Source organism: Leptodactylus fuscus, chromosome 6 (assembly GCF_031893055.1).
Source record: "Leptodactylus fuscus isolate aLepFus1 chromosome 6, aLepFus1.hap2, whole genome shotgun sequence".
Taxonomy (NCBI): domain Eukaryota; kingdom Metazoa; phylum Chordata; class Amphibia; order Anura; family Leptodactylidae; genus Leptodactylus; species Leptodactylus fuscus.
In genome coordinates, this window is record NC_134270.1 from 11080163 (window position 1) to 11106300 (window position 26138).

The 26138-nt window shown below is 46.0% G+C and overlaps 1 protein-coding gene across 1 annotated transcript; it reads left to right on the forward strand.

The window, feature by feature from the left end:
- The first annotated feature begins 517 nt into the window (after positions 1-517).
- Positions 518-26138, forward strand: CDC42EP4 (CDC42 effector protein 4). Its single transcript, XM_075279367.1, has 2 exons — positions 518-620; positions 24073-26138. Exon 2 carries the CDS (start codon positions 24255-24257, stop codon positions 25188-25190), a length of 936 nt encoding a protein of 311 aa, XP_075135468.1. The 5' UTR covers positions 518-620; positions 24073-24254; the 3' UTR covers positions 25191-26138.

Consider the following 26138-nt stretch of genomic DNA (forward strand, 5'->3'; position numbering starts at 1 on the left):
TTTAAAACCCGCAATTGCGGACCATTTGCGGTCTAAAACTACGGTCGTGTAAGACCAGCCTAAGTAAAGCAAATAAATAGCTGCGACTGATCCCGGGAACTGTGAGCGGCCGTGAGGGTCTTGCCAAATCTGCAGCGCTGACATTGTCTCTTGCTTCTTGCATTAATCCCAGGTCAATATGGGAAGTATATAATCTACTTAACCTAAGCATTGTAGGGTAAAACTTGCAATCTGCAGCAGGTAACGTGCACACAATGGCCGCCGCTCCTTCAGGGCAAATCTCCCCTCTCTCTCCCTAATTCAGTAGTTTCACCTCTGGCGTCCTTTTGTCCCATTTCCTAAGTGTCCCCAGCCCCCGGGGAATTTCATTTGTCTTTATAGAGAGACCCTCGAACTCTGTGCTGGAGGGGGTGTGGCCTTGGAGGGGGTGTGGCTTTGGAGGGTGGGTGTGGCCTGCATTGTACTGCAGCTCTTTATGTGAGTGCTGGTACAGTCATCCATACACTGGGGAGTTCTGCAGAGAGCTGGACTATACAGGGCGCCCAGGACCGTGCCAGTCACTCGTGGCTCTGGATTGCACTCCTGTGCCACCTTCTTTTTTGGGATTAGGGTTTTTGGAGGTGAGTACAGTGTGCCGTCAATGTCTCCTTCTCGTCTATTGTTCCTTTCTTTAGATTGTAAGCTCCTATGACTGCCTGGATCTCGTCGATACACGTACGGTGCTGTGGAATATGTTGGTGCTATATAAATAATGATATTATTGGGATTTATAAGCGGTGACGGGTTGCAATTCACTGCCCGCTCGGGTCGTGCCAGCACCCGGCCGTGCCTATGGGTTCAGCACTGCAGTGGCTACAACCAGGGGAGACGTCGGCTGGTACGGCGCCGCCTGGATCCCGTCCCGTTGCTTCGTCGCGCTCTGGACTGTGCCTGTGTGTGTTCGGAGGGACACAAAGGCCTGCATCCAAATGACTGCCCCTCATTGTTGGGGGAAGGGGGGTGGTCTCTGTACCCATTCAGTAGGATGAGCTGTTGTAGGGGCTTTGTGATGGGGACCGTATTTACTCCCTCTCCAGATCTGTCACCAGACGGCGGTCGGAGGGGTTAAAGTTCCCCTGTCCTTGTCACAATAAGCCCGCACAGTGATAGGCTCCGAGTTATGACTGCTATGTAAATACTTAGGGTTTGCAATCTGTACAGCTCTGCTACATCGGTGGGAAGAGTCGCACACACGTGCTGCTGAATAATGATGGAAAATGATATAAATACATCTGAGCAAGTCCTTCCATGTCGGGGGTCCCTGTGTAGGGGGGTCTGCCATGGCTCTAGTAATGAAGGAAGAATGATGCAAGTTGTTGTCTTCCATCAAGAGGTTTTGTCTTGTGATCTGGCTCTGGGAAAGCTGGGTGACATCCAGTAGGGCTGCAATGATCCTATCTTAATAATAATCATTGGACTGCTGCTTAACTAGGTTGCTCTTCAGGACCCTGGGACAGTTGGGTGACTGATTAGATTCCAGGACTTTTTGCTGGTCCTGTATGTTGTGTAAATTGTATGACATGCACAGAGAGGTATGTAGCAGAGCTGCGTGTGACATTTAACTCTTTAGGGGTTGCGTTCTTTGTGCACTTTGACAACTCTAAATGCAAAAGCGTTACAGAAGAAACATTTGCAAGTGTGGCGCCATTTTTGGAAGAAATCAGCCATGTTTTTCTACTTTGGATTAATAATTGAGGGGCGAGAGGTATACGGTGAAGTTCCTGGGTCCTAATGCAATATATATAACATAGTATCTATAATACTTGCTATGTTGTAGTGTTTGCTACCTCTGCACCCCTTCTTGCCATCCCCCTGGTTGGGGCCCATCATTGCCTGCTATAGGAGCCCCTGGACAGCAAGGGGCCCGCAATGTTATTGCACAGAGGCCTTGTTTGTGGCTATGGGTAGAGCGCTGTATCGCTCCAGGTATATACTATATACTATTCTTATCCCTATACGTATCTAGTCCACATTTTATATCCATCACATAAGTTCTGTAGCTTTTATATACAGTAACATGTCTGCTTATTGTCAGTCATAGAGACAATGTGTTTCTAGAATTGTATCCAGTCTATAGAAGACTCTGGACTTCAGACTGATACATTGTAGCGATACTTCTTGGCCTGGATTTCCTTCCTTCAGGAGGTTGCCCTTTTACCTGTCCCTTGTGTCACCTGCTCTATAGGGATCATCCCTACGACCACATGATGTGAACAGCGTCCTGACGTCTCCGGCCACTGAACTTTTTTTCATTGTGATGATTTTTACGGCGTACAAGTGATTGTAGCTGGCGGTTAGTGGCAGGTCCCATCTGGGAATCCGCCATCTGTCACCACAGATTTTATCTCGTCCTTGTGATGAGAGGAAACAGGATCTGTAACGACACTTAACGGCACATATGGACGGAGGAGCCACATGCTAAGCGGAGTGGTACCGATACCCCCTCCCATAGGACGACAGCCATCAGTTCTGGATTTTGCATTCACGTCTAGGAAGGGATTGTTTAATCTGAAACAAACGTGTTGCATTGCCCGGAATAGTTATAAGAGGGACTCGGTAATCCAACATAGAGTAACCGGCGCCTGCAGAGTCACTGGGATGCCAGATTATGGGATTATCAAACAGGGCATATACTACTCAGTGGCGTAACTAGGAGTGGCGCGGCCCCGTGGCGAACTTTAGACATGGCTCCCCCTGACTGACGCCGAAGACCCTGACCGACTCCCCCCCACCCCATTCCTGTGCGCTCTATTATCCCCCATAGTGGCCCCTGCACACAGTATTATCCCCCATAGTGGCCCCTGCACACAGTATTATACCCCATAGTGGCCCCTGCACACAGTATTATGTCCCATAGTGGCCCCTGCACACAGTATTATCCCCCATAGTGGCCCCTGCACACAGTATTATACCCCATAGTGGCCCCTGCACACAGTATTATGTCCCATAGTGGCCCCTGCACACAGTATTATACCCCATAGTGGCCCCTGCACACAGTATTATGCCCCATAGTGGCCCCTGCACACAGTATTATGCCCCATAGTGGCCCCTGCACACAGTATTATGCCCCATAGTGGCCCCTGCACACAGTATTATGTCCCTTAGTGGCCGCTGCACACACTATTACGCCCCATAGTGGCCCCTGCACTTAATATTACGCCCCATAGTGGCCCCTGCATTTATTAATATTATGCCCCATAGTGGCCCCTGCATTTATTAATATTATGCCCCATAGTGGCCCCTGCATTTAATATTATGCCCCATAGTGTCCCCTGCACACAGTATTATCCCCCATAGTGTCCCCTGCACACAGTATTATGTCCCATAGTGGCCGCTGCACACACTATTACGCCCCATAGTGGCCCCTGCACTTAATATTACGCCCCATAATGGCCCCTGCATTTATTAATATTATGCCCCATAGTGGCCCCTGTCTTTTCAGGTCCCAGAGTATGATAATCAGACACTGGGGGGGGAACCAACATAAAAAACACTGTCACTTACCTATCTCTGGCTCCGCTGCATCTCCTCGGTGGTGTCGACCATCTTCAATGTCGTCCGGGACATCACATGACCTGGGACGCAGGTCCTAGTCATGTGATGTCAAGAACATCACACAACTAGGCCCGAAGCCTGCCCCGAGAGGTAAGTAACACAATTTTTTTATGTTCCCTTACCTCTCCCGGGCCACCGATCATTATACTCGGGGGTCTGAAAAGATGGCGTCACTTACCAATCCCAGCCCCTGTCGGAATCGTTAAGTAAGTAGGGCCCGTTACCAGCTGGAGTAACTCAAACCAGTAACGGCCTTCTAAGAAAAAAAAATTAACGCAGTGGTAGCATCTGTCACCCCTAATGTCCCGGGCCTGTGGCAGCCACTACCCCGATACTTACGCCCCTGCCTATATATTCTATAATCTGAATCTCTCTTTGTGGAAGCGATCAGACATCAGGGCTGGTAAATGGAGGGAAAATAAACTGTACTCAGCACCCATCAGTGTACAGAGGCCGAACCATAGGCAGCCTGTATTCTGCTGGTGGAATTGGAGGGCAATGGTGGTGAATTTAATGTTTGGATGATAGAAGATATTAGGGAATTGTTACATAAGCGATTAACAAGAGGCAAAACTACTGCTGTGGCCGGGGGTGTAAGCTCCTGGGCTCCCGACCTAGGTCCTGGTAGCCGCTGTGACCGCTGCACCCCCTATGGCTATGACTGGCAGTGGCGAGTGTTGGGACTATTAAAGGATTATCTTATCTTATCTTATATACAGACTACATGCCAGGTAATGCCAGCGCTGCCAGGACATAAAGGGTGCAATAACTAATGTCATGCAGAAATGAACCTTGTAAGTGAATGGCCCGGAGGCCTCTGCGTGTTCGTGTTCCCGTCTTTTCTTCTGTCCTGGCAGGAGTTCTTAGTTTAGATTGGTTTTGTGCAAGAGCGAGCAAGATATGTTTTATGTAAATATCACACGGCATCGCTTAAATGTAATGTCATGTGACCTGCGGCAAACCTTACACTGACACCCTACTACTCTATTACATACAGTAATGTGCAAAAGTTTTAGGCAGGCATGGATGTAAGTGAGAGTAAGTAAGTTTTAGTCAATGAGCAAAAGAGAAATGTAAATCCCATCAATATTTAGGGTGACCTTTCCCTATGGAGGAGGAGTCCTGGAAGTGATGATCCGGCCCCCACAGATATAGCCCTGATCTCATCATCATCATCCAGTCTGTCTGGGATGACATGAAGAGACAGACGGATTGGAGCAAGCCTACATCCACAGAAGATCTGCGCTTAGTTCTACAAGATGGCGGCGGGAACAACCTCCCTGCCCAGTTCTTCCAAATATTGTCTGCAAGTACCGAGAAGAACTGATGGAAGGCAAAGGGCAAACCGAATATTGATGGGATTTACATTTCTCTTCCGTTTCGGACCCTTCTCACTGAGCAGCATTTTTTTCACACCTGCCTAGAACTTTTGCACCGTACTGTATAGAATTGGCAATGCGGCACTGGTACGTAGGGTTGAGATTTCAGGATCGATTTTAAAATCCAATTTCCGATCATTTTCCATCCGGTTGCGATTGCGAAATTTACTCAATCACCAATCGGAATACGATCTTTTCCAATCGCTCAACCCTACTTGTAAGCAGAAACTCATTGTATTAGGAAATCGGCACAAACTTTTGTCGAAACGCACCTATAAGTTGTTCTGCCAGTGAGCGACTGCCGGAAACCTCTGGGACTTGTCTCCCTGTTCCGTATTCTAGAAGGGAAATGAGTCGGAGAGATGGCTGTACATGACTGCAGCTCTCTCTGAGGCTAGGGTTAGGGACTAGAGATGAGCGAGTACTATTCGGATCAGCCGATCCGAACAGCACGCTCGCATAGAAATGAATGGACGTAGCCGGCACGTGGGGGGTTAAGCGGCCGGCCGCCGTCAAAGTACCAGGTGCATCTATTCATTTCTATGGAGCGTGCTGTTCGGATCGGCTGATCCAAACAGTACACACTCATCTCTATTAGGGACGACTTTGGCCAAGGCTCTAGTTGTGTCATCAGGGGTCACCATGTGGCTCCTTGACTAATGTAAGTGAATGAAGTTACACTGTGACCCCCAGAGTCACAACATCCAGTAGGTCACAAGTCACCTCCATTTATTTACGGCAGGGTGACAAGGTGATCCTTGGTCACGTCACGGGAGTTGCGGCCAATTTGCTGTGTAGCCCCAATTAGTTTGAGGTATGCTTGGTTGGTTCCCATAGACTAATGGACGTGAAGGCTCCGAGGTGTGGGCACTTTGTCTCCACTTCTCTGAAGGGTTTCCACCTATCACACATTCATGGCACATATTGCTATGTTCCAGTTTGCAGCGCTGAGTAGTATTACGTCTGTCGAGGTAAGCGACAATGTTGCATCCAGCGATGGAGTCGCTTGGGAAATGTTACCAGATTTGTCAGTTTATGAAGTTCCCTCATCTTCCAGGGACTTTCTAGTCTACTTGTGATGCAATCCCCAGCTAGGACTCGGTAATTCCCCTCTGAAAAGAAACTCCCGTGAGTTGCAATTCTAAGAAATAATATGAGGAGGGACAGAGGTGCCGTGTGTTATCGTGCCGCCAACCCCAATGGGATAGACCTCTCTTAGGATATACTAAAAAAAGCAACAAGTGTCTAGATCTCCAAACCTACCAAAGGGTATTACATAGCAATTCCTTGTTGTAGTGTGAAGCATTGCGTACTCGGGGAGGACATGTCTTCTTCATTATCACCCTGGTCTTAGATTCTTCACAATTTTGCAGCAAAATATTCAATTGCTAGTTAAAGGATTTCTCTTATGGACATAACCAATGGATGTGACTAGGAATGAAGGAACTTACTATAATCTGAAACACAGCCATGATGTCCTTATTGTGGAAAGGTAATCAGGAGGACACTACATGTATGAGAATATAACCCGACCACAATAAGGACATCATGGCTGGTTATCAGGAGGACACTACATGTATGAGAAGATAACCCGACCACAATAAGGACATCATGGCTGGTTATCAGGAGGACACTACATGTATGAGAAGATAACCCGACCACAATAAGGACATCATGGCTGGTTATCAGGAGGACACCACATGTATGAGAAGATAACCTGACCACAATAAGGACATCATGGCTGGTTATCAGGAGGACACTACATGTATGAGAAGATAACCTGACCACAATAAGGACATCATGGCTGGTTATCAGGAGGACACTACATGTATGAGAAGATAACCTGACCACAATAAGGACATCATGGCTGGTTATCAGGAGGACACTACATGTATGAGAAGATAACCTGACCACAATAAGGACATCATGGCTGGTTATCAGGAGGACACTACATGTATGAGAAGATAACCTGACCACAATAAGGACATCATGGCTGGTTATCAGGAGGACACTACATGTATGAGAAGATAACCTGACCACAATAAGGACATCATGGCTGGTTATCAGGAGGACACTACATGTATGAGAAGATAACCCGACCACAATAAGGACATCATGGCTGGTTATCAGGAGGACACTACATGTATGAGAAGATAACCCGACCACAATAAGGACATCATGGCTGGTTATCAGGAGGACACTACATGTATGAGAAGATAACCCGACCACAATAAGGACATCATGGCTGGTTATCAGGAGGACACTACATGTATGAGAAGATAACCTGACCACAATAAGGACATCATGGCTGGTTATCAGGAGGACACTACATGTATGAGAAGAAAAAAAACCTTTTAAACAATTAGTTTTATAGTCTGGAATAACTTTCTCCTACTCTGGCTTTTATATGCAGGGCATTACATTGTGCAGCCAGTAGGGGAAGTTTTCATTGGAGGCAAATTTTCACGGATGAATCAAAAATGATGCAAATTGTGCTAGGAAACTGCAAATTAGTTACTAATGAAATCTAACGTCTGTTAACCCCATAACATCACCTTGATGATAAACTTTCTGTTGGTCTGCAGAACTATGAATGCCGCTCTGGAGTCTAGCACGGGCTGTCATTTTTGTAAACCGTCCTATACCAGGTGTTTCTCTTGCGGAGCAAAAATGGTGGATTTTTTTTCTTTGGTTGTAGAGAATGTAAACAATGATGTTGCTGATTAAGTTGGAGCGAGCGCAGCACATGGCCGGGATCGGGGCCCCTCCTTACATTTATATAGCATGAGGTAACATGTCCTCCAAGTAATTACCAGCCACTTACCTCATAAATCTCTCATCACACATTACATGTTTATTCTCTATGCGCTGGATTATACGTGACGTGCAAAAGTAACCAGAAGACACCTTTAACCCCCTCCGTGCCATACACACAGCCTATGGCCCATATGGGAAATATGCCGATCTGTTTTCCAGCCGAAGATGGCTTTGTAAGTCTCCATACGCCTGCAAAGGCGCTCTCTCCTCATGGAGCGATATTATCCCCAGAATCAGATCTGATAGGTCATCAATAAGGCTTGGCAGTGAAATACAACTTCCGTAGTTTTAAAGGGATCCTATCATTCACACACTATTTTTTCTAGGTACCACGTCACAATAGCCTTAAGAAGGGCTACTCGTCTCCTACTTTTCGTTGTCTTCTCCGCGCCGCTGTTCGCCTACAATCCCACCTACAAATTAGCTCGGGCCTTGGGCAGAGCAGACTGCGCATGTCCACAGGCCACGAGAAAATGGCCGCTGAAAATACTGTGCAAGAGGCGAGATGCTCATTCTTCAGGCCGCGATTCAGCCTGAAGACACTTCCTCCTCCGGACTAGGCCCATTCATTGGGCTCCGGAGCGGAGCGCGTGACTGGATGCCGTTTTTTTGGACGGCCTCCTGTGTGAACTTACCCTCAATGGGGTTTTACAAAGCAGCCTCATTTAGATGTATGGGATTGAGTGTCAGTCGCAACAAATCGGGTGTGTGAACATGCCCTAATGTACATCATTAGGAGTTGCTGCTGAAGGTTTGGTCATTGGGGAGGCCGACACTCGGAACCACACCGATCAGCTGTTCATCTTTCACATGGTAGATCTGCAACACAGTCCCATTTGTGTGAATGGGTCTGAGCTGTAATACCAAGCTCAGCCACTATGATATGTATGGCGCTATGCCTGGTGAAGAGGCTGCAGCACCCGCATAAGGTTTCTCACTGATCACATATTGATGATCTATCCTTAGGGTAGGTCATATATATATATATATATATATATATATATCCTGGAAAACCCCTTTAGGCCGAGGCCCCCGGTAGTGTAAAAGCTACAATTTGGCCACAATTGGTTTTACAGTACCTGTAAAATGGATGAGATTCTAGCTAATCCCATCTACACATGGTAGAAAAATATCCGCAGCATAAATGCCACGGTTTCAAAAACCGTCGTGTTTCTGTAAATCGCAGCATGTCAATGGGAACACCGGCTTTTTCCCTATAGCTATGATAGGGAGAAAAAGTCTGCAGAGGAAAACTTTGCAGAATTTCTGCGGTTCGCAACAGTATGAGGCCTGTATCTATAGCTCCAGCAGGGAAGGATTGCATATATATACCCTAACAGTATGAGGCCTGTATCTATAGCTCCAGCAGGGAAGGATTGCATATATATACCCTAACAGTATGAGGCCTGTGTATATGGCTCCAGCAGGGAAGGATTGCATGTATATACCCTAACAGTACGAGGCCTGTGTATATGGCTCCAGCAGGGAAGGATTGCATATATATACCCTAACAGTACGAGGCCTGTGTATATGGCTCCAGCAGGGAAGGATTGCATATATATACCCTAACAGTACGAGGCCTGTGTATATGGCTCCAGCAGGGAAGGATTGCATGTATATACCCTAACAGTACGAGGCCTGTGTATATGGCTCCAGCAGGGAAGGATTGCATATATATACAGTATGAGGCCTGTGTATATGGCTCCAGCAGGGAGGATTGCATATATATACCCTAACAGTACGAGGCCTGTGTATATGGCTCCAGCAGGGAAGGATTGCATATATATACCCTAACAGTACGAGGCCTGTGTATATGGCTCCAGCAGGGAAGGATTGCATATATACCCTAACAGTACGAGGCCTGTGTATATGGCTCCAGCAGGGAAGGGTTGCATATATATACAGTATGAGGCCTGTGTATATGACTCCAGCAGGAAAGGGTTGCATATATACCCTAACAGTATGAGGCCTGTGTATATGACTCCAGCAGAGAAGGATTGCATATATATACCCTAACAGTATGAGGCCTGTGTATATGGCTCCAGCAGGGAAGGGTTGCATATATACCCTAACAGTATGAGGCCTGTGTATATGACTCCAGCAGGAAAGGGTTGCATATATATACCCTAACAGTATGAGGCCTGTGTATATGGCTCCAGCAGGGAAGGATTGCATATATATACCCTAACAGTATGAGGCCTGTGTATATGGCTCCAGCAGGGAAGGGTTGCATATATACCCTAACAGTATGAGGCCTGTGTATATGGCTCCAGCAGCGAATTATTGCATATATATATATATACCCTAGCAGTATAGGGCTGATATCTATGGCTCCAGCAGCGAATTATTGCATATATACAACCCTAACACTGAGGCCTGTAGCCATAGTCCTTGAGGTCACCTCTCTGGAGGACACGCAAAATTACATTTAATCGTCGTTGCACCACTTTTTAGCGACTACGAGCCACCGTGTAGCCATGGCTGGATACGTGATATTACAAGCTGTGCAGACTCGCCCTCTTCAATAAACGTTATTTTTCCAGGGTCAGATATCCCCTTGTGAAGTCTCCTCTCCCCCCAGCCCATAGCGACCGTGTTACACACTAGGCCCTTGTGTGATGGAGACTTGTGATGTTGGGCCATCATTAGGAGTCAGTGGCGTTGGTGGTTTGGTAGATGACTGCAGAGTATAAAGGAGGCCATTGACGTGTCTCGGTCACAGGATCCTAAATATTGAGGCTCCTTCAGAGATATTTTGAGTGTGACGTGTGATGTTATTGCTCTTTGGTACTTGACAGACGGGGCTGCAGCACATAGCTCTACTGTAAGGAGAACAGAGGTCTCTTATGTAGGCCATAGGCCTTCCGAGGACATAGGAGGGTTCATGAGCCCCGGCTACGTGGTTATATTCTGCTTTTCGATAATTTTGCTCCCCAGGAAGTAGAAGAAAGTCTGATCGGTTCTGTTATACTGCTCCGAAACAGAAAAGGGGAAAGAACTTACTGTAAGATTTTGGCATCATTTGTACTAAAACATAGGACAGTCATCACCTACCCACAGAATACATGATACATTGGTGATCCGTGGCCCCCAGAATTCACTAGAATGGGGGTTCCAAGCCCCCCCCCTTCCCATCTCACTGTACATAGAAGTGAATGGAGCGATGGTTACGTGAGCGCACGGGCACTTCATTCACAAGGAGGCCTTAAGGGGACGTTCAGTCCCGTTGTCCGAGTCACATGATGTTTGTACTTTGAAATGGCCAAATTTAATATCCTGTACAATGTACTGGGAAGCGGAGAAAAAATTCAGCATGAGGTGGAATTGGAAAAAAAACGCATTTGCACCAATTTCTTTGGGGTCTCATTTTTACGGCGTTCATTATGTGTTACAAATGTTATGTATATTAAAATCCAGTGACTTCTATTGCAGGCTGCCTATGGCATCATGTAATATTACTAATGTAATGACAAGCCTGGGAGCCTTCAATGGGGTCTGTCATGGCAAACAATCACCGCTCTTTGATGATGTTCTGGAGGGTGGTGATTGGGAAAGGATGGCTGTACCCATCGCGCTGCGGGTGCTTTTTACCGTTGCATCTAAAGTGTGAACGGCTGCAATTGGTGCTGTTAGTGCTAGGTGCTGACTGTATTATACCGCTTACTTAGGGTTACTAAAACCTATCTATCTGCGGGGCTGGGGTGATATACTGGTTCTGGTGACACTAACCTATCTATCTGCGGGGCTGGGGTGATATGCTGGTTCTGGTGACACTAACCTATCTATCTGCGGGGCTGGGGTGATATGCTGGTTCTGGTGACACTAACCTATCTATCTGCAGGGCTGGGGTGATATGCTGGTTCTGGTACAGTAACCTATCTATCTGCGGGGCTGGGGTGATATGCTGGTTCTGGTGACACTAACCTATCTATCTGCGGGGCTGGGGTGATATGCTGGTTCTGGTGACAGTAACCTATCTATCTGCAGGACTGGGGTGATATGCTGGTTCTGGTGACACTAACCTATCTATCTGCAGGGCTGGGGTGATATGCTGGTCCTGGTGACACTAACCTATCTATCTGCAGGGCTGGGGTGATATGCTGGTTCTGGTGACACTAACCTATCTATCTGCAGGGCTGGGGTGATATGCTGGGTCTGGTGACAGTAACCTATCTATCTGCAGGGCTGGGGTGATATGCTGGGTCTGGTGACAGTAACCTATCTATCTGCAGGACTGGGGTGATATGCTGGTTCTGGTGAATATAACCTATCTATCTGCAGGGCTGGGGTGATATACTGGTTCTGGTGAATATAACCTATCTATCTGCAGGGCTGGGGTGATATGCTGGTTCTGGTGACAGTAACCTATCTATCTGCTGGGCTGGGGTGAGATGCTGGTTCTGGTGACACTAACCTATCTATCTGCGGGGCTGGGGTGATATGCTGGGTCTGGTGACACTAACCTATCTATCTGCAGGGCCGGGTGATATGCTGGTTCTGGTGACACTAACCTATCTATCTGCAGGGCTGGGGTGATATGCTGGTTCTGGTGACAGTAACCTATCTATCTGCTGGGCTGGGGTGATATGCTGGTTCTGGTGAATATAACCTATCTATCTGCAGGGCTGGGGTGATATGCTGGTTCTGGTGACACTAACCTATCTATCTGCAGGGCTGGGGTGATATGCTGGTTCTGGTGAATATAACCTATCTATCTGCAGGGCTGGGGTGATATGCTGGGTCTGGTGACAGTAACCTATCTATCTGCTGGGCTGGGGTGAGATGCTGGTTCTGGTGACACTAACTTATCACTTTTTTTGCTGTGGCCCGCTATGTGGGGGTCTTATCCTAAAGTGCTTGTTTCTTGATGTCGGCCTCTGATCCGCGCACCTTATTAGACATACTGTATGTACATCATAGAGTTGGTCCTATGAGTCAGAATGGAGACACTATGTATGAGCAGCTCCAATCTAACAATCTCGGACCTTCCTTGTGATACCAGGGTGGACCAGAACGGACACCATGATGTCTGCTGCAGGGTTAATAATTTGCTAATGTCTAGAGACTGAAAACCAAACCTAATAGTCCACATAGCTGGAAGTTTGTTACGCTTGTCATTCAGTCTAGACAGCCCTCTGTGAGCGATTAGAAACAGCATTTCCTAATATTTTGCAACAATGTATCAGTGCAGATGAACTGTATCAGCCTGGAGTTCCATCTGATAGAAGGCAGTACAGACTGGATGTGGGTGCAGTTATCTAACGCTAGGAGAGGTGGGTGAGGTTGTAACCCAGCTTTCCAAGAAACAGATGCAGACAAAACATGGTTCTACGAGTACTAGATGCTGGAACAGTCGTACAGGGCGAGACTTGAGGATTTTATATTGGGCGCGAATTCCTCCAGTCAGTGCTGTGTCTGAAGGAAGGTTATTTCTGTGGCTGTGAGTCAGGAGAATGCTATGCCTTGTTAGGCCGTGTCTGCTCCGCTGGATGAGCATTGCTCGCAACCTCCTGGAGACAGCAACGTTTTTTTATGTCATTGTTGAGCTTGAAGAGCGGCACAAGATAGGGAAAATGCACAAAAAAATAAAAAAATATAGCCAAAAATCTTCCCTATATACCCCAGGAGGTCAGCCATGTCCCCCTCCCCCTCACCGTGTCTGGCTGTAGACCTAGATTCACATGACTGTGTGCATTTCTCAGTCGTGACAAAGGACAAATCAGACGGTTTTTAACGCCCGTTTTGCATCCGTTCCATGTCCATCTATTTTGTATCCTAAAAACAATGGAGTGTCATCGGTCTATTCTTTTTGACCCAACCCGTTTTTAATGGACGTCACTCGGACATCAATCATTCTTCATGTCAGACATTGATTTCTATGGTGTCCATCTGTCTGTCAAATCGGACAAATATAGAACACTAGCCTCTGCCTCCAATTTCGTCTGCGTGTTGTTGGTGTCAACGAACCGCCTATATTCAGCAAATTGCTGCCGTCAAGTTTGCCTGCTCCAGTTTCGACAGCTCTCAAGCTGGCCTGCTGCTGGACTCGTTCCTCGGGCTGTGTCCGTGATTGTTCCGGCATCTCAGCAGCTCGCTGGGATGCCATATAATGAGCGTGTTGTTGGCGTCTAGGATCTCCCTCAGCTCCACTTGAGGAGACCTCTGTGACTTCTGGCTTCTTTCATAGCTCTCGTTGTTTGCAACAAATTAGATTTTCTTTTTACTAGCATGTTTAAAAGGAGCAAATTGCCAATTTGGATTAAAGTGTTTGCCCATCCAGTGTGTCAGCACTGCCTGGAGCAGATCAGATAATATGCAGATACATGTACACAATGGACTGAGGGTTAGCTGTGTGTGTACATAGATAACAGACCTGGCTCACTGAGGACGACCATATTTCCCCTCTACTTTCTGCATTCATTTCTAGGTCTCCTTGTCTTGTACGACTCACTATAGGAGTAGCACTGTATTCTGTGACTGAGTAACACTGTATATAATAACACAGACCTGCAATGCACTAGAAATGGATCATATATTTATAGTTATTCCCATCAGGTAGAGGAACTTTACAGAACCGTTTATTATACAATGATTAAGCCTTTCTGGACTTTGCACCAGGACACACTTGTCATTTTCCACTCTTACTTGTAGTTGGCTGTAAATACTGTAAATGACGTTTTCCATATCTATCATATGTTTTGAGCACTGCCTGAATGTTGCTTTCCAGCTAAGGTCGGAGCTATGGGGCCAGTTTGGCCAGGTTACAGATCAATAGTATACCTGGATTGACAATAAAGTGAAAGTGAATGTGGTCATGTTGCAACACAATAGTTACCAAGCTTGCATTGTCTGGTGGATTTCTAGTGATTGCAATGTCACAGTGACAGTAACATGACCACATGCACTCTCAGAAGTTGCAATGCAGGCACCAAGTTATCTGCAAGGTAGAGCATAAGACTGCAGCCACATATTGCTGCACTTGTTGTTGCTTTTTTGCTGCAGTTTTTTGACCCAAAGTCAACTAAACAGAAGGCAGAGGTATACAAACCTCCTTTATATTATATTACTCCTCCTTTTGAGGTCACTATTGACTTTGGATTAAAAACATGGCTGCAAATTCTGCAACAACCCCCCCCCCAAAAAAAAACAAAACAAAAAAAAAACAGCTTTTCCATATCGTGTGGCCTTAGCAGAAGGGTACATGCACACACGGAAAATCCACCCCAATGGGAAAAATAGATACATTGGTCATGTATATATACCCTTAAGGGTCAGTTCACATGTTGCAGATTTGTTGCAGAAAATGTTGTGTTTGTCCCATGTCCCTGAACAGTCCTTGCAGAACTGCTCCACGTGTGAGCTTCCAAAACGACACAATTAAAATATATACATGAGATATTTAGTTGCAGAAATGTCTCTGTGTGAATTCCCCCGGAAATCTTCATAAGGTTTCTGTAATGGAGCCTTGGAATGATCTGCAGCAAGGCTGCTGGCAGGGGATGTTGCTATAAATTATGATATGGTTATTCCAGTCGATGGACTGACGTTGCGCTCGGTGTAACGCTGTGATTCTTCCAGTTAGGGAGATGCAGATACTGACTGACTCACTGGTGGGGAATCTGTAGTATACAGTCCTGTGGTAAACAGTCTCCAGGGTAGGACGTCTCCAGATCTCATCTATATAAACTCAAGATTGTAAAAGGCTCATTTGGACAACTTCGTCGGTGTTACTATAGGGGGTGCAGAGCTGGGCCCTGGTGCACTAGAGGTCCTTGTGCCACATAGGAGGGGTCCAGTAATATCAGTGGCACATAGTATATTGCAGGTTTTGCAGCTTCACATACAGTATTTTTCGCTATTACTTTCTATTATCAGCAGTGTCATGGGGTAACGAATAACCCCTACTGTCATGGTCACTACTGTTATCTCATGATCTCCAGGAACACATGACTGACTACATATCTGCACTATATAAGCTGCTGACTTTAGGTTAGTAGCCCTTTAAGTCTTGTGCAAACACATTCTGGCTTTGGATATGTAAAATGCTCAGTCAGGGTTTCCAGCAGCTGATGTACACCCAGGTTAGTGGATTGTGCAGGGCAGGCACATTTACACCCCTCATAGGATTTGTTTACATGTGTGCTGAAAGCCACCGGGTTTAGATTTGGACGGTTTTGCTGATGGATCCATTGCACTTGTATCCCATTATTTAACCCTGACTGCTCTAGGCTCCTTGTGTAAAACCTTCAATGTAGAGATTGCAAATGCAAGCCAAGAAGCAAAAACAAGGTGCCTTGAAGGGTTAATCTGGCAACAGGAAGTAGCTATAGGTGGAGCAAAGGTAGCAACGCTACTGGTCCCTGGCGCCTAAGGGGGCCGAAAGGCCTATACAATATAAGATGACACTAGTATTATAGAGAGTACATTGCACTAGGGCCCAGAAAATCCAAGCTCTGCCTCTATTGTTAGTTTCTAGGGATAATGTCACTTCCTTAGGAGAAATCACCTTCACGGGCGTATGGAGTCTTACAAAAAGCCATTTTAGCTCCACTAGGGGGGATTATGGGAAAAATATGCAAATCTGTTTCCCAAGATGTAAATAGGGAAACAGTGCCTCTGTTTGCTGCCCTCTATGGGTAGCTCCCTTAAACATCATGCCCGACTTTCCAACAAGCCATTACTGCTATGATGCCAAGTCAGTCTCCCAGCTTTGGACAGCGCTGTTTCGATCTTTTTGGATCTCTTCAGCACAGCCTAGGGAAAACTGACTTGGCAGAGGTGAGAGACTTCGAGACTAGGTTATGGGGATAACGTCACTCCCTAAGGAGAGACCACCTTCTCCGGCGTATGGAGCCTTACAAAAAGCCATTTTAGCTCCACTGGGGGGTCAGTGTGAACAACTACAGGACGCAAAATGAAAAAAGCCAGGTCAACTTTTGGACATATCTGCCTTCAGTCGCCATCTGTCACACTTGTCTGGATGGTGGTTACCAGGCCAGCCCAAGGTAACCCTTATATTAGGGAATTGTTGCCTAGTATTGTATGGATTGTACAATGTAAGCAGCACATCATTCTGCTGTCACCCCAGCACCGGGACAGGTAATCCATTACACATCACTGACAGCTTTGTGGGGATCAGCGGGGATCAGATCTGAGGGACTGCTGGAAACTGGTGACGGAGCAATTCTATTCCCAGCAGCCAAAATACTTTCTGTGTGAGTATCATTTATATTACTGGCATATAGATTAGGCGAAGCCGCCCAGGAGAATTCATGGCCGGCAACATTTCCATTATTGTCCTCAAGAGAGGGCAATGACGTGAACGGCCGTAGACGTCAGTGTCAGGGCTGGATGGGAGTCAGTTATATTCCGATATATGGAGGGCTACCTGCCATAATGGATTGGTTGCCAATTTTCCAATTTTTTTATTTAAGAATTTATTGCCAATTTTTTTTTCCGATTGTAGATTTTTTAATTGCATTTTCTGTACATGATTGTGGGGGCGGCCATCTTGCCTGAGCTTTTCCTTTGCTCTGTTAACAGCATTTTGTGATCTGCTTTACTGCAGTGTCATGGCCATAGGCAGCAATAGTCTGGAACTGACACATTGAGGTCTATGCAGAGGCGTAACTACTGGGGTAGCAGCTGCCACAAGGCTCAGGACATTAGGAAATTCTTAATAGGCCTTTACCGGCGGTAACGGGCACTATTTACTTACGGGATCGGGATCGGTAAGTGACGCCACAGGCCCCACAAACACTATTATTATACTCGGGGGCCCCCTAAGTATAATGATCAGGGGCCCGGGAGAGGTAAGAGAACATAAAAAAACAGTGTTACTTCCCTCTCCGGGATCCAGACAGGCTTCGGGCCTACTTCTGTGGCGTCCCTGATGTTACATGACCGGGGCCTACCTCCCGGGTCATGTGAAGTCCTGGACATCATTGAAGATGGCCGACACCACCGAGGACTGCAGCGGAACCAGGGAGAGGTAAGTAACAGTGTTTTTTATGTTGGTATCCCCTCTCGGTCTCCGATTATTATACTCTGGGGTCTGAAAAGACCCCAAATTGTCAAAAGTTCCCCACCATTCCTAGTTATGGGAGAGATTTCTAGACACGCTCTGTGCAGAGAATGGATGTAATGATGGATCAGTGGTGTTATCTATAGAGGTGTTATCTTCTTTTTTTTTTTTTTATCTGTCTGAGGTGACTTCTGCAAAGAAAACCCTTACAAAATTGGCAAGTGTCATTTATTATTAGGCTCGGTGGCCCTCGGGAAAATGTAAATATATATAATGACGTGAAAATTTAAAAAAAAAAAAAATATATATGTTTAACATAAATTAAAAAAAAAAAATAGTTGATTTTTAGTGACACATTCTCTTTAAGAACAGATAGATCTCATGAATAGATATATACCAGTATATACTCTGACAGTAGAGGGAGCTGTAATAGGAAGATTCACTAGGCTTTCTATTGGAACAGAGGAGGTGTCACTTAGCTAGTATGTAAATAATACTGCCGATGGAAAAATTGTTATTTTATAGGTATTTATGAGCCGTCAGAGGAGACGACGGTGCGGGACATACCTCGTGCCACGCTGAACCCACAACTACTGATTCCAAAGGAATGTTATCGCCTCCGTGACATACAATACCAACCACATGCCATGGTTTTATAGTCTGTGACTAAAGGCCCTAAGAGATGAAGATCATGTACCAGAGATAATCCTGTAATTACTCCTCATTACGAACGTATAATCTGTGTGCACAGAGACGGTGCAGAACGTAGGCCGCAAGGAAGAGGCCGCGCAGTATGGAGGTGCGAAGGAAAGGACTACCAAAATGAAAACCACCCTGAGCAGCATTTTATAGATTTATAGAGTTGTCACGTCCCTCTTTCGGTGTCGTCCTGAATTTAAAGGCAAAGTGTCCCCAGGAAATGACTGGAGATGAGCGAGTAGTATTCAATCAAGTACTACGGTATTCGATCAAGTACTACGGTATTCGAAATACTCGTAATCGTTCGAATACTATCGCTATTCACAGTAAAGATTCAGAACCAGCATTGATTGGCCGAATGCTATGCATTTGGCAAATCAATGCTGGTTCTGCAGCAGGCTCGTCCTTGCTAGTCGGGAGAGCTGACAGCTTGCCGTTACGAGGGAGCTTACTTTTTCTTATAGGAATGAATTGACCAGCAATGATTGGCCAGTGCACAGCATTCGGCCAATCAACGCTGGTTCTGCCGGAGGCTCTCCTGTGAGGAGGCGGAGACTAAGATCGGATCACAGCAGTCTCCATTGTGTTCCGATCTTAGACTCCGCCTCCTCACCAACGAGCCTCTGGCAGAGCCAAAGTTGATTGGCCGAATGCTGTACACTGTATAGCATTCGGCCAATCAACGCTGGTCAATGCATTCCTATGAGAAAAAGTCAGCTCTTGCATAAACGCAAGCTGCCAGCTCTCCCAACTAGCAAGGACGAGCCTGCTGCAGAAGCAGTGTTGATTGGCCGAATGCTATACACTGTATAGCATTCGGCCAATCAATGCTGGTATTGCAGGATGAGTAAGGGCCGGATCACATTAGCGCTTGCCTCCTGTCTGGAGGACCCCCCCCCCGAATGGAATATAAGCGCAACTGCAAGTGCTGTGCAGTTAAAGCACACGGACCCCGTAGACTATAATGGGGTCCGTGCGCTTTAACTGCACTTTGCTCCTCCTAAACACTCTCCTCCTGCTACTCGTGGACTTGGTGACTCTCCTTTAGTCGAATAGTGGTTTCCCATGAAACGAGCATTTTTTTTCCCATAGACTATAATGGGATTCGATCGAGTAGTCGAATATTGAGGCTCTACTCGAAACGAATATCGAATCTCGAATATTTCACTACTCGCTCATCTCTAGAAATGACCTATTGCTTAAGTTACATTGTTATATTAAACATATATTTTAAAGAATTTTTGATTCATTTAATTCTATATTATTATCTATCTTTAAAAAAAAAAAACTAAAAATCTCGCAATTCCAACTCTCACCTCTAGGTCCAAAATATTTAGTGACTTCCTGTCTCCTGGAGATGGACCATAGACACAATGGTCAGGAGCAGACCCGATATGGGAGAGTTTTCTCGGTATGTTCAGCGATTTCGGCAAAGGCCATTGTGTAGAGGTGGAGTTGCGGGGGAGTAGATAAAATGTGACATCCCCTTTATGACTGGTGGATTCTCCGTCCTACCTACATAGACATGATAGCTGTGCTGTAAGTGAGGTGACTGCTGCAAAGAAGTGTTCTACAGGAAACGGAAAGTCTACCCATTTACACCTACCGTTACATGCCATGCAAGGGCCGCTAAGGCAGCGCTATAATGTGAGGATCGCAGCAAACAGCCTCACAGATCTCAGCTTCCAGGACTCGTCGCACCTGAATTTTACCGAATAGGTTAATTTACAGTTTTATTAGTTGTAGCGGTAAAATGTGAAGATCACGGAGAAGCGATAGAAGGGAACGTCAGCTCATGTTTTACACATTTCCCCGTCTTTCGCTACGGTACTGTCACCCACTTCATCTGTCACGTTCCTGGCATGTAACTCAGATTGTCAGCGCTGCCTTTGTTTTCTGCGCGGTTACCTTTGTCTCTCTCCTCTCATATTAGGGGAATATAAGCTTTGACGGCTGTCACCATTAATTCCCAAACCTGTCTTTTCCTGGCGCGTAATAGATAGGAAGCGTTCCCTCCAGCTGCCTCCATGGTAGTGAAGCTTGTCATAGGAAACGGGTTTAATAAAGTAACAAAAATAGGTAAATTATGGAGTAAGTTAAAATGTTTTTGGGTTCTTTATATCATCTCTGGCTCTCTTCACTACAGGCACCTCAATGCTTGGGGAGATTTTTTTTTTTTAGATCTGGAAGAACACTAAATATTTCCAGTTGGTGCCGTCTGACGCTAAAGTCTACGGTGGGGTTGAGCCGATCTTGAGATTTCAGGATCAATTTTAAAATCCGATTTCCGATCATTTTCCTGTCGATCGCGATCGTGAAATTTGCTCTGCTAGATTATATATACAGTAGGGATGAGCCGATCTTGAGATTTCAAAATCCAATTTCCGATCATTTTCTAGCAGATCGCGATCGTGAAATTTGCTCGATTGCTGATCGGGACTCGATCTTTACCGATCCGGATTGCTCAACCCTGATTGTATATTATATATACAGTGGGGTTGAGCCGATCTTGAAATTTCAGGATCGATTTTAAAATCCAATTTCCGATAATTTTCCAGCTGATCCCGATCGTGAAATTTGCTCAATCACCGATCGGGATCCGATCTTTCCCAATCCCGATCGCTCAACCCTAATTGTATATTATATATACAGTAGGGTTGAGCCAATCTTGAGATTTCAAAATCCGATTTCCGATCATTTTCCAGCCGATCCCAATCATGAAATTTCCTCGAACGTCAATCGTGGTCCGATCTTTCCCGATCCCGATCGCTCAACCCTAATTGTATATTATATATACAAAAGGGTTGAGCCGATCTTAAGATTTCAAAATCCGATTTCCGATCATTTTACAGCCGATCGCGATCGTGAAATTTGCTCAATCGCCGATCGGGATCCGATCTTTCCCGATCCAGATTGCTCAACCCCAATTGTATATTATATATACAGAAGGGTTGAGCCGATCTTAAGATTTCAAAATCCGATTTCCGATCATTTTACAGCCGATCGCGATCGTGAAATTTGCTCAATCGCCGATCGGGATCCGATCTTTCCCGATCCAGATTGCTCAACCCCAATTGTATATTATATATACAGAAGGGTTGAGCCGATCTTAAGATTTCAAAATCCGATTTCCGATCATTTTACAGCCGATCGCGATCGTGAAATTTGCTTGATCGCCGATCGGGATCCGATGTTTCCCGATCCCGATCGCTCAACCCCAATTGTATACTATATATACAGTAGGGTTGAGCTGATCTTGAGATTTCAAAATCCAATTTCCGATCATTTTCCAGCCAATCCTGATCTTGAAATTTCCTCGAACTCCGATCTTTCCCAATCCCGATCGCTCAACCCTAATTGTATATTATATATACAGTAGGGTTGAGCCGATCTTGAGATTTCAAAATCCGATTTTTGATATTGTCCAGTCAAACCCGATCGGGATCCGATCTTTCCCGATCCTTACTGCTCAACCCTACTCTATAGCATTGTACCCGTCTGCAGGATATCAAATTTTGGTTTCTTTTTCTGCATTGTACAGTAACAAGGCCCAGTGACAATAGTAGTCATCCTGCCAGAGGTGTAACTTGAAGCTCCTGGGCCCTAAGGCTAAATCTGTAATGGGTCCCTCATGTGCTATCTAAGATACTAACAATTTCTTATATTGTGGAGAGGCTTTTGGGCCCCCACAGGCTCCAGAGCCCTGTAGCGATTTCTGCCTTACACCCCCTATAGCTACGCTCATAACATTGCACGCCACAGTCTGTGATGTAGTCACACGTAGAAAGGGGGAATACCATAATCTGCCCCATATTTAGTTACCATCCATGGCTGAACATTGCTACCTACTGAAATTCAGAAATCACAAAAGACCACTAATATGTCGTACATTGGTCTTTCCTCTCTAGAAGTGTCTACAGGATATATCTGACTTAGTATATTCAGGTTTGTTATGCCGTTATCTCCCCACATACCATAGTCTCATTCTCCAGTCATATCTTCTAAGAATCCGATCCTATGGAGGACCCCTATTGATCAGAAAAACAAGACAATGGGTTACTATTGCACCTGGAAAAATACTGAAAGGACAAGGATTCTCCGGGAAGTGGGGCAGAGCCTTACGTTTGGTTCCCTGATGGCCCATTTCTAGGATAGTCCTTCAGTGTGTCTTCCCTATAAAGTCTACAGGTTTGTCCAGCCATTCTGTTCCCATTCTCCGGTTACGTCTTTCACGGGTTCTTTTTCCCAGCCGCAAACAAACAAAGACATTGTGAGCTCCAACATTCCCCATGTTTATTTCCCCTGACATTAGTCAGGAGGAAGAAGGGGACCATAAGCAGATGCAACTCATTTTTTCCAGGGGTGTGGAGTCGGATGGTCAAACCACTGACTTCTCTATTTCTGCACAGCCCGACTTCAGCTCCTTCATACATGGCTGACAGTCAGATCCAGAAACAAGTAGTAAGGCTCATGTAACTTTTTGCTGATTCCACAACTGGTCCTGACTCCAACTCCACAGCCCTGCCTTTATCCAAAATTTATGGACACCTGCCTTGATGGATGCCCATCAAGGCAGGCGATATAGGCTAAGGCTGGTCATGCACATTCTAGATTGCAGTTGCCTGAATCTCCCGACTTCTCCACATACACAGTCCAGTCCCATTAATGTGACCACCAAATTCCAGAATAACCCCCTTTGGCAGAGCGGACCACAGCGAAACGTGCAGGAAGAGAGGGGATGTTGTGATGATGTCACTGGTATGTTGAGCCATGCCGACTCCAGTGCCGTGGCCAGCTGCCCTGGACGCGGTTGAGCATCCATGGCGCGAGCAACCCGATCGAGATGGTCCCACAGATTCTCGATTGGGTTCAAGTCCGGGGAATTTGCTGGCCAAGGGAATACGGTAAACTCATCCTGGTGCTCCTCCAACCACGCACGTACACTGCGAGCTTTATGACACGTCGCATTGTCCTGCTGGTAGATGAGGAAAAACAATTCGCATGTAGGGGTGAACATGGTCCGCAAGGATAGATGCATACTTGTGTTGATCCATCGTGCCTTCCACAATGATGAGTGTACCCAGATTGGTTATTTAACGTGGTGGTCACATTAATATGGCTGGACTGTGTATATGCACACTCAGTTTAGCCAAGCATGCATGTGTCTTCAACTGGAAGAATACACACCTGCCAGAAACCTGGTACAAGATTCTCGATCCTTACCCAATCGATCAGAAGACCCCTCCCCATGCCCAGTTCTGCCAAAGTTGGTGCATTCGGCTGACGTTAATCCAATGCGTATGGCCACTTGTGCAGAAAGTTGTAGACTCCAGTATAAAATAACTTTTTCCAGATTTTCCGTGTTTTTTTGCTTGATCGCTGTATTTGGCAGCCATATAGCAATGACTACTCTGCCAGGTTTAGCACAGATGGAAAAATAATATACAAATGTTTAATATAGAAATCATGAATATTCACGCACTTGCGAACATGAGCATGGCTGTGGTCACGTGAGACTACATCAGAACTTACATGTTATCTCCTCTTCTGTCTTCTCAGGATTTCATGGACGCCCGTGATTCCCGGTAAACCGGTCACTACATCTTCAGATTGTCGGTTCCCTGAAAACTCCCCGTAATCTTTCTTCGGGACACTCCTTATACAGTTGACTTATTGCACTGTAGCCTTCAGCTCCTCGCTTTGGAATCTTCTTAGAGATCGGATTGGGTACAATAGCCAAGATGCCAATTCTGAAGCAGCTGGTCGCCAACCCAAATGCCTCCAAGAGACGATCACGGGCAGATCTGACGGCAGAAATGATAAGCGCTCCCCTTGGAGACTTTCGTCATACCATGCACATAGGGCGGTCCGGAGACGCCTTTGGAGACACGTCATTTCTTAGCAAAAACGATGAGCATCCAGAACCGGAAGAATCTACCTCCAAACCGGGTCTATTGTCCCGAACCTTTCGAAGCAGCAAACGCTCCCTGTCAGTCACTAGGGGCGAACGGAGAGACATGCTGGGGTCTTTGAGGGACTCAGCTCTTTTTGTTAAGAACGCCGTCTCGTTGCCGCAGCTGACGGAAAAAGAATCGGAGAAGGGCGCGTCCAGCAAAAAATTACCCAAGAGCCTTTCATCCAGTCCAGTCAAGAAGATGCCTGAAGAGATACAACACATAAACGGGGCCTCCGCCCGAAGTCCTTTGCCCAGCCCGGTCCCCATTTCAGATATTAGCTTAGCAGAGAAAGATTTTGGAGAATTAACAGACCTGCCAGACACAGCCCCGAAAAGTAGCTATGGCATGAAACATGCAGAATCCATCATGTCGTTCCATATTGACCTGGGCCCTTCCATGTTAGGAGATATACTAAGCGTAATGGAGAAGAGTCAGTGGGAGAAGGATCTGGATCGCAGCCTTGACGAGTTGGAAGGAAGCAGGACAACCTACAACCAACCTTCTGTACCAGCCAAGCAGAGCGGCTCTTCTTCAGTCATCCCACCCATTCAAGCCCACGATAATGGAAGCCTTTCCACATCGAGCAGGAACCATAAGAGCCAGTCCACCAAAGAGTCCCACTCCAGAGCTTCTTCAGGCCTTCCAGAGGAGAAACCAAGGCGAGGAAGAGACTTTTCATTTATGGATGAAGAGGAAGACGAGGACGAAATAAGGGTGTAGGAAAGACGTACAGGCTACTTAATAATCTGAGATGTAAACCATGAACAGAGCAGACTTGCTCGCCCCCGTTTTGATTTGAGCTTGGTAGCACAGGGCTATTCTGGCAATAACCCTTTGACCTATGTGCTCTCTATACGCTACCCATGGAACCATGAATGGAATTAACAAGCTACACAAGGCACCCTGACAACAATGCTAGAAATAATCCGAGGGTAGACCGTGTGGACGCAATGATGGAGTTGCAAGGAACCATCACAACACGTGCCTCAAGTCAGGAGGAGAAAATGTCAGGCCGAGCAAGACGAGTCACTACAAAACCCTGGATATGTTTTTTCTAAGTTCCCCCCCACCCATAAACCTGACTTTGCTGGTTTTGTATCTCGTCACACCACCAAGATCTCCTCTGCTTCGTTGCCTTGTAAGTGGAACCCTAAAAACCTGGTCCCATTACAGAGACTGGATTAAGACCAAAGGGTCTTGGACATGTGTTAAGCCTGTAACATAAATTGCTGGAATTATTTTCAGAATGAACTGAATTCCAGACGCTAAACTGACACGGACATAGGAGTCGCTAGGACCGGTGCCCATGTACATTGACAATCATGAGGATGATGATGGGTTCCAGCGGTGGGAAGCTACACGAGATGACCAAGAGGCGCCAACAACTCCTTAGTAATGCCAAAACACTAGAACTTTATCGATACTACGATGATCGCCGGCCGCAGGATTCAGTCCTAGGATTCTTTGCCAATGATTAACCATTACTTTGCCAGTATAATGTACAGTCGGAACATCTCCTTCATCGAGCAGAGATTACTTTTTTTTTTCCTGTGGGAATTAATACTAATCTTTAGAGGAACTTATATCCCTAAAAACTTCTTGTGTATGAGAAGGTATTTTTTTTGTATTGTTATTATTTATGGTGCTTGGAGTAAAATAAAAACAACA

What these genes read in the sequence shown, in the direction of transcription:
- CDC42EP4 (XM_075279367.1), top strand. Translation starts at nt 24,255, where the DNA reads ATGCCAATTCTGAAGCAGCTGGTCGCCAACCCAAATGCCTCCAAGAGA.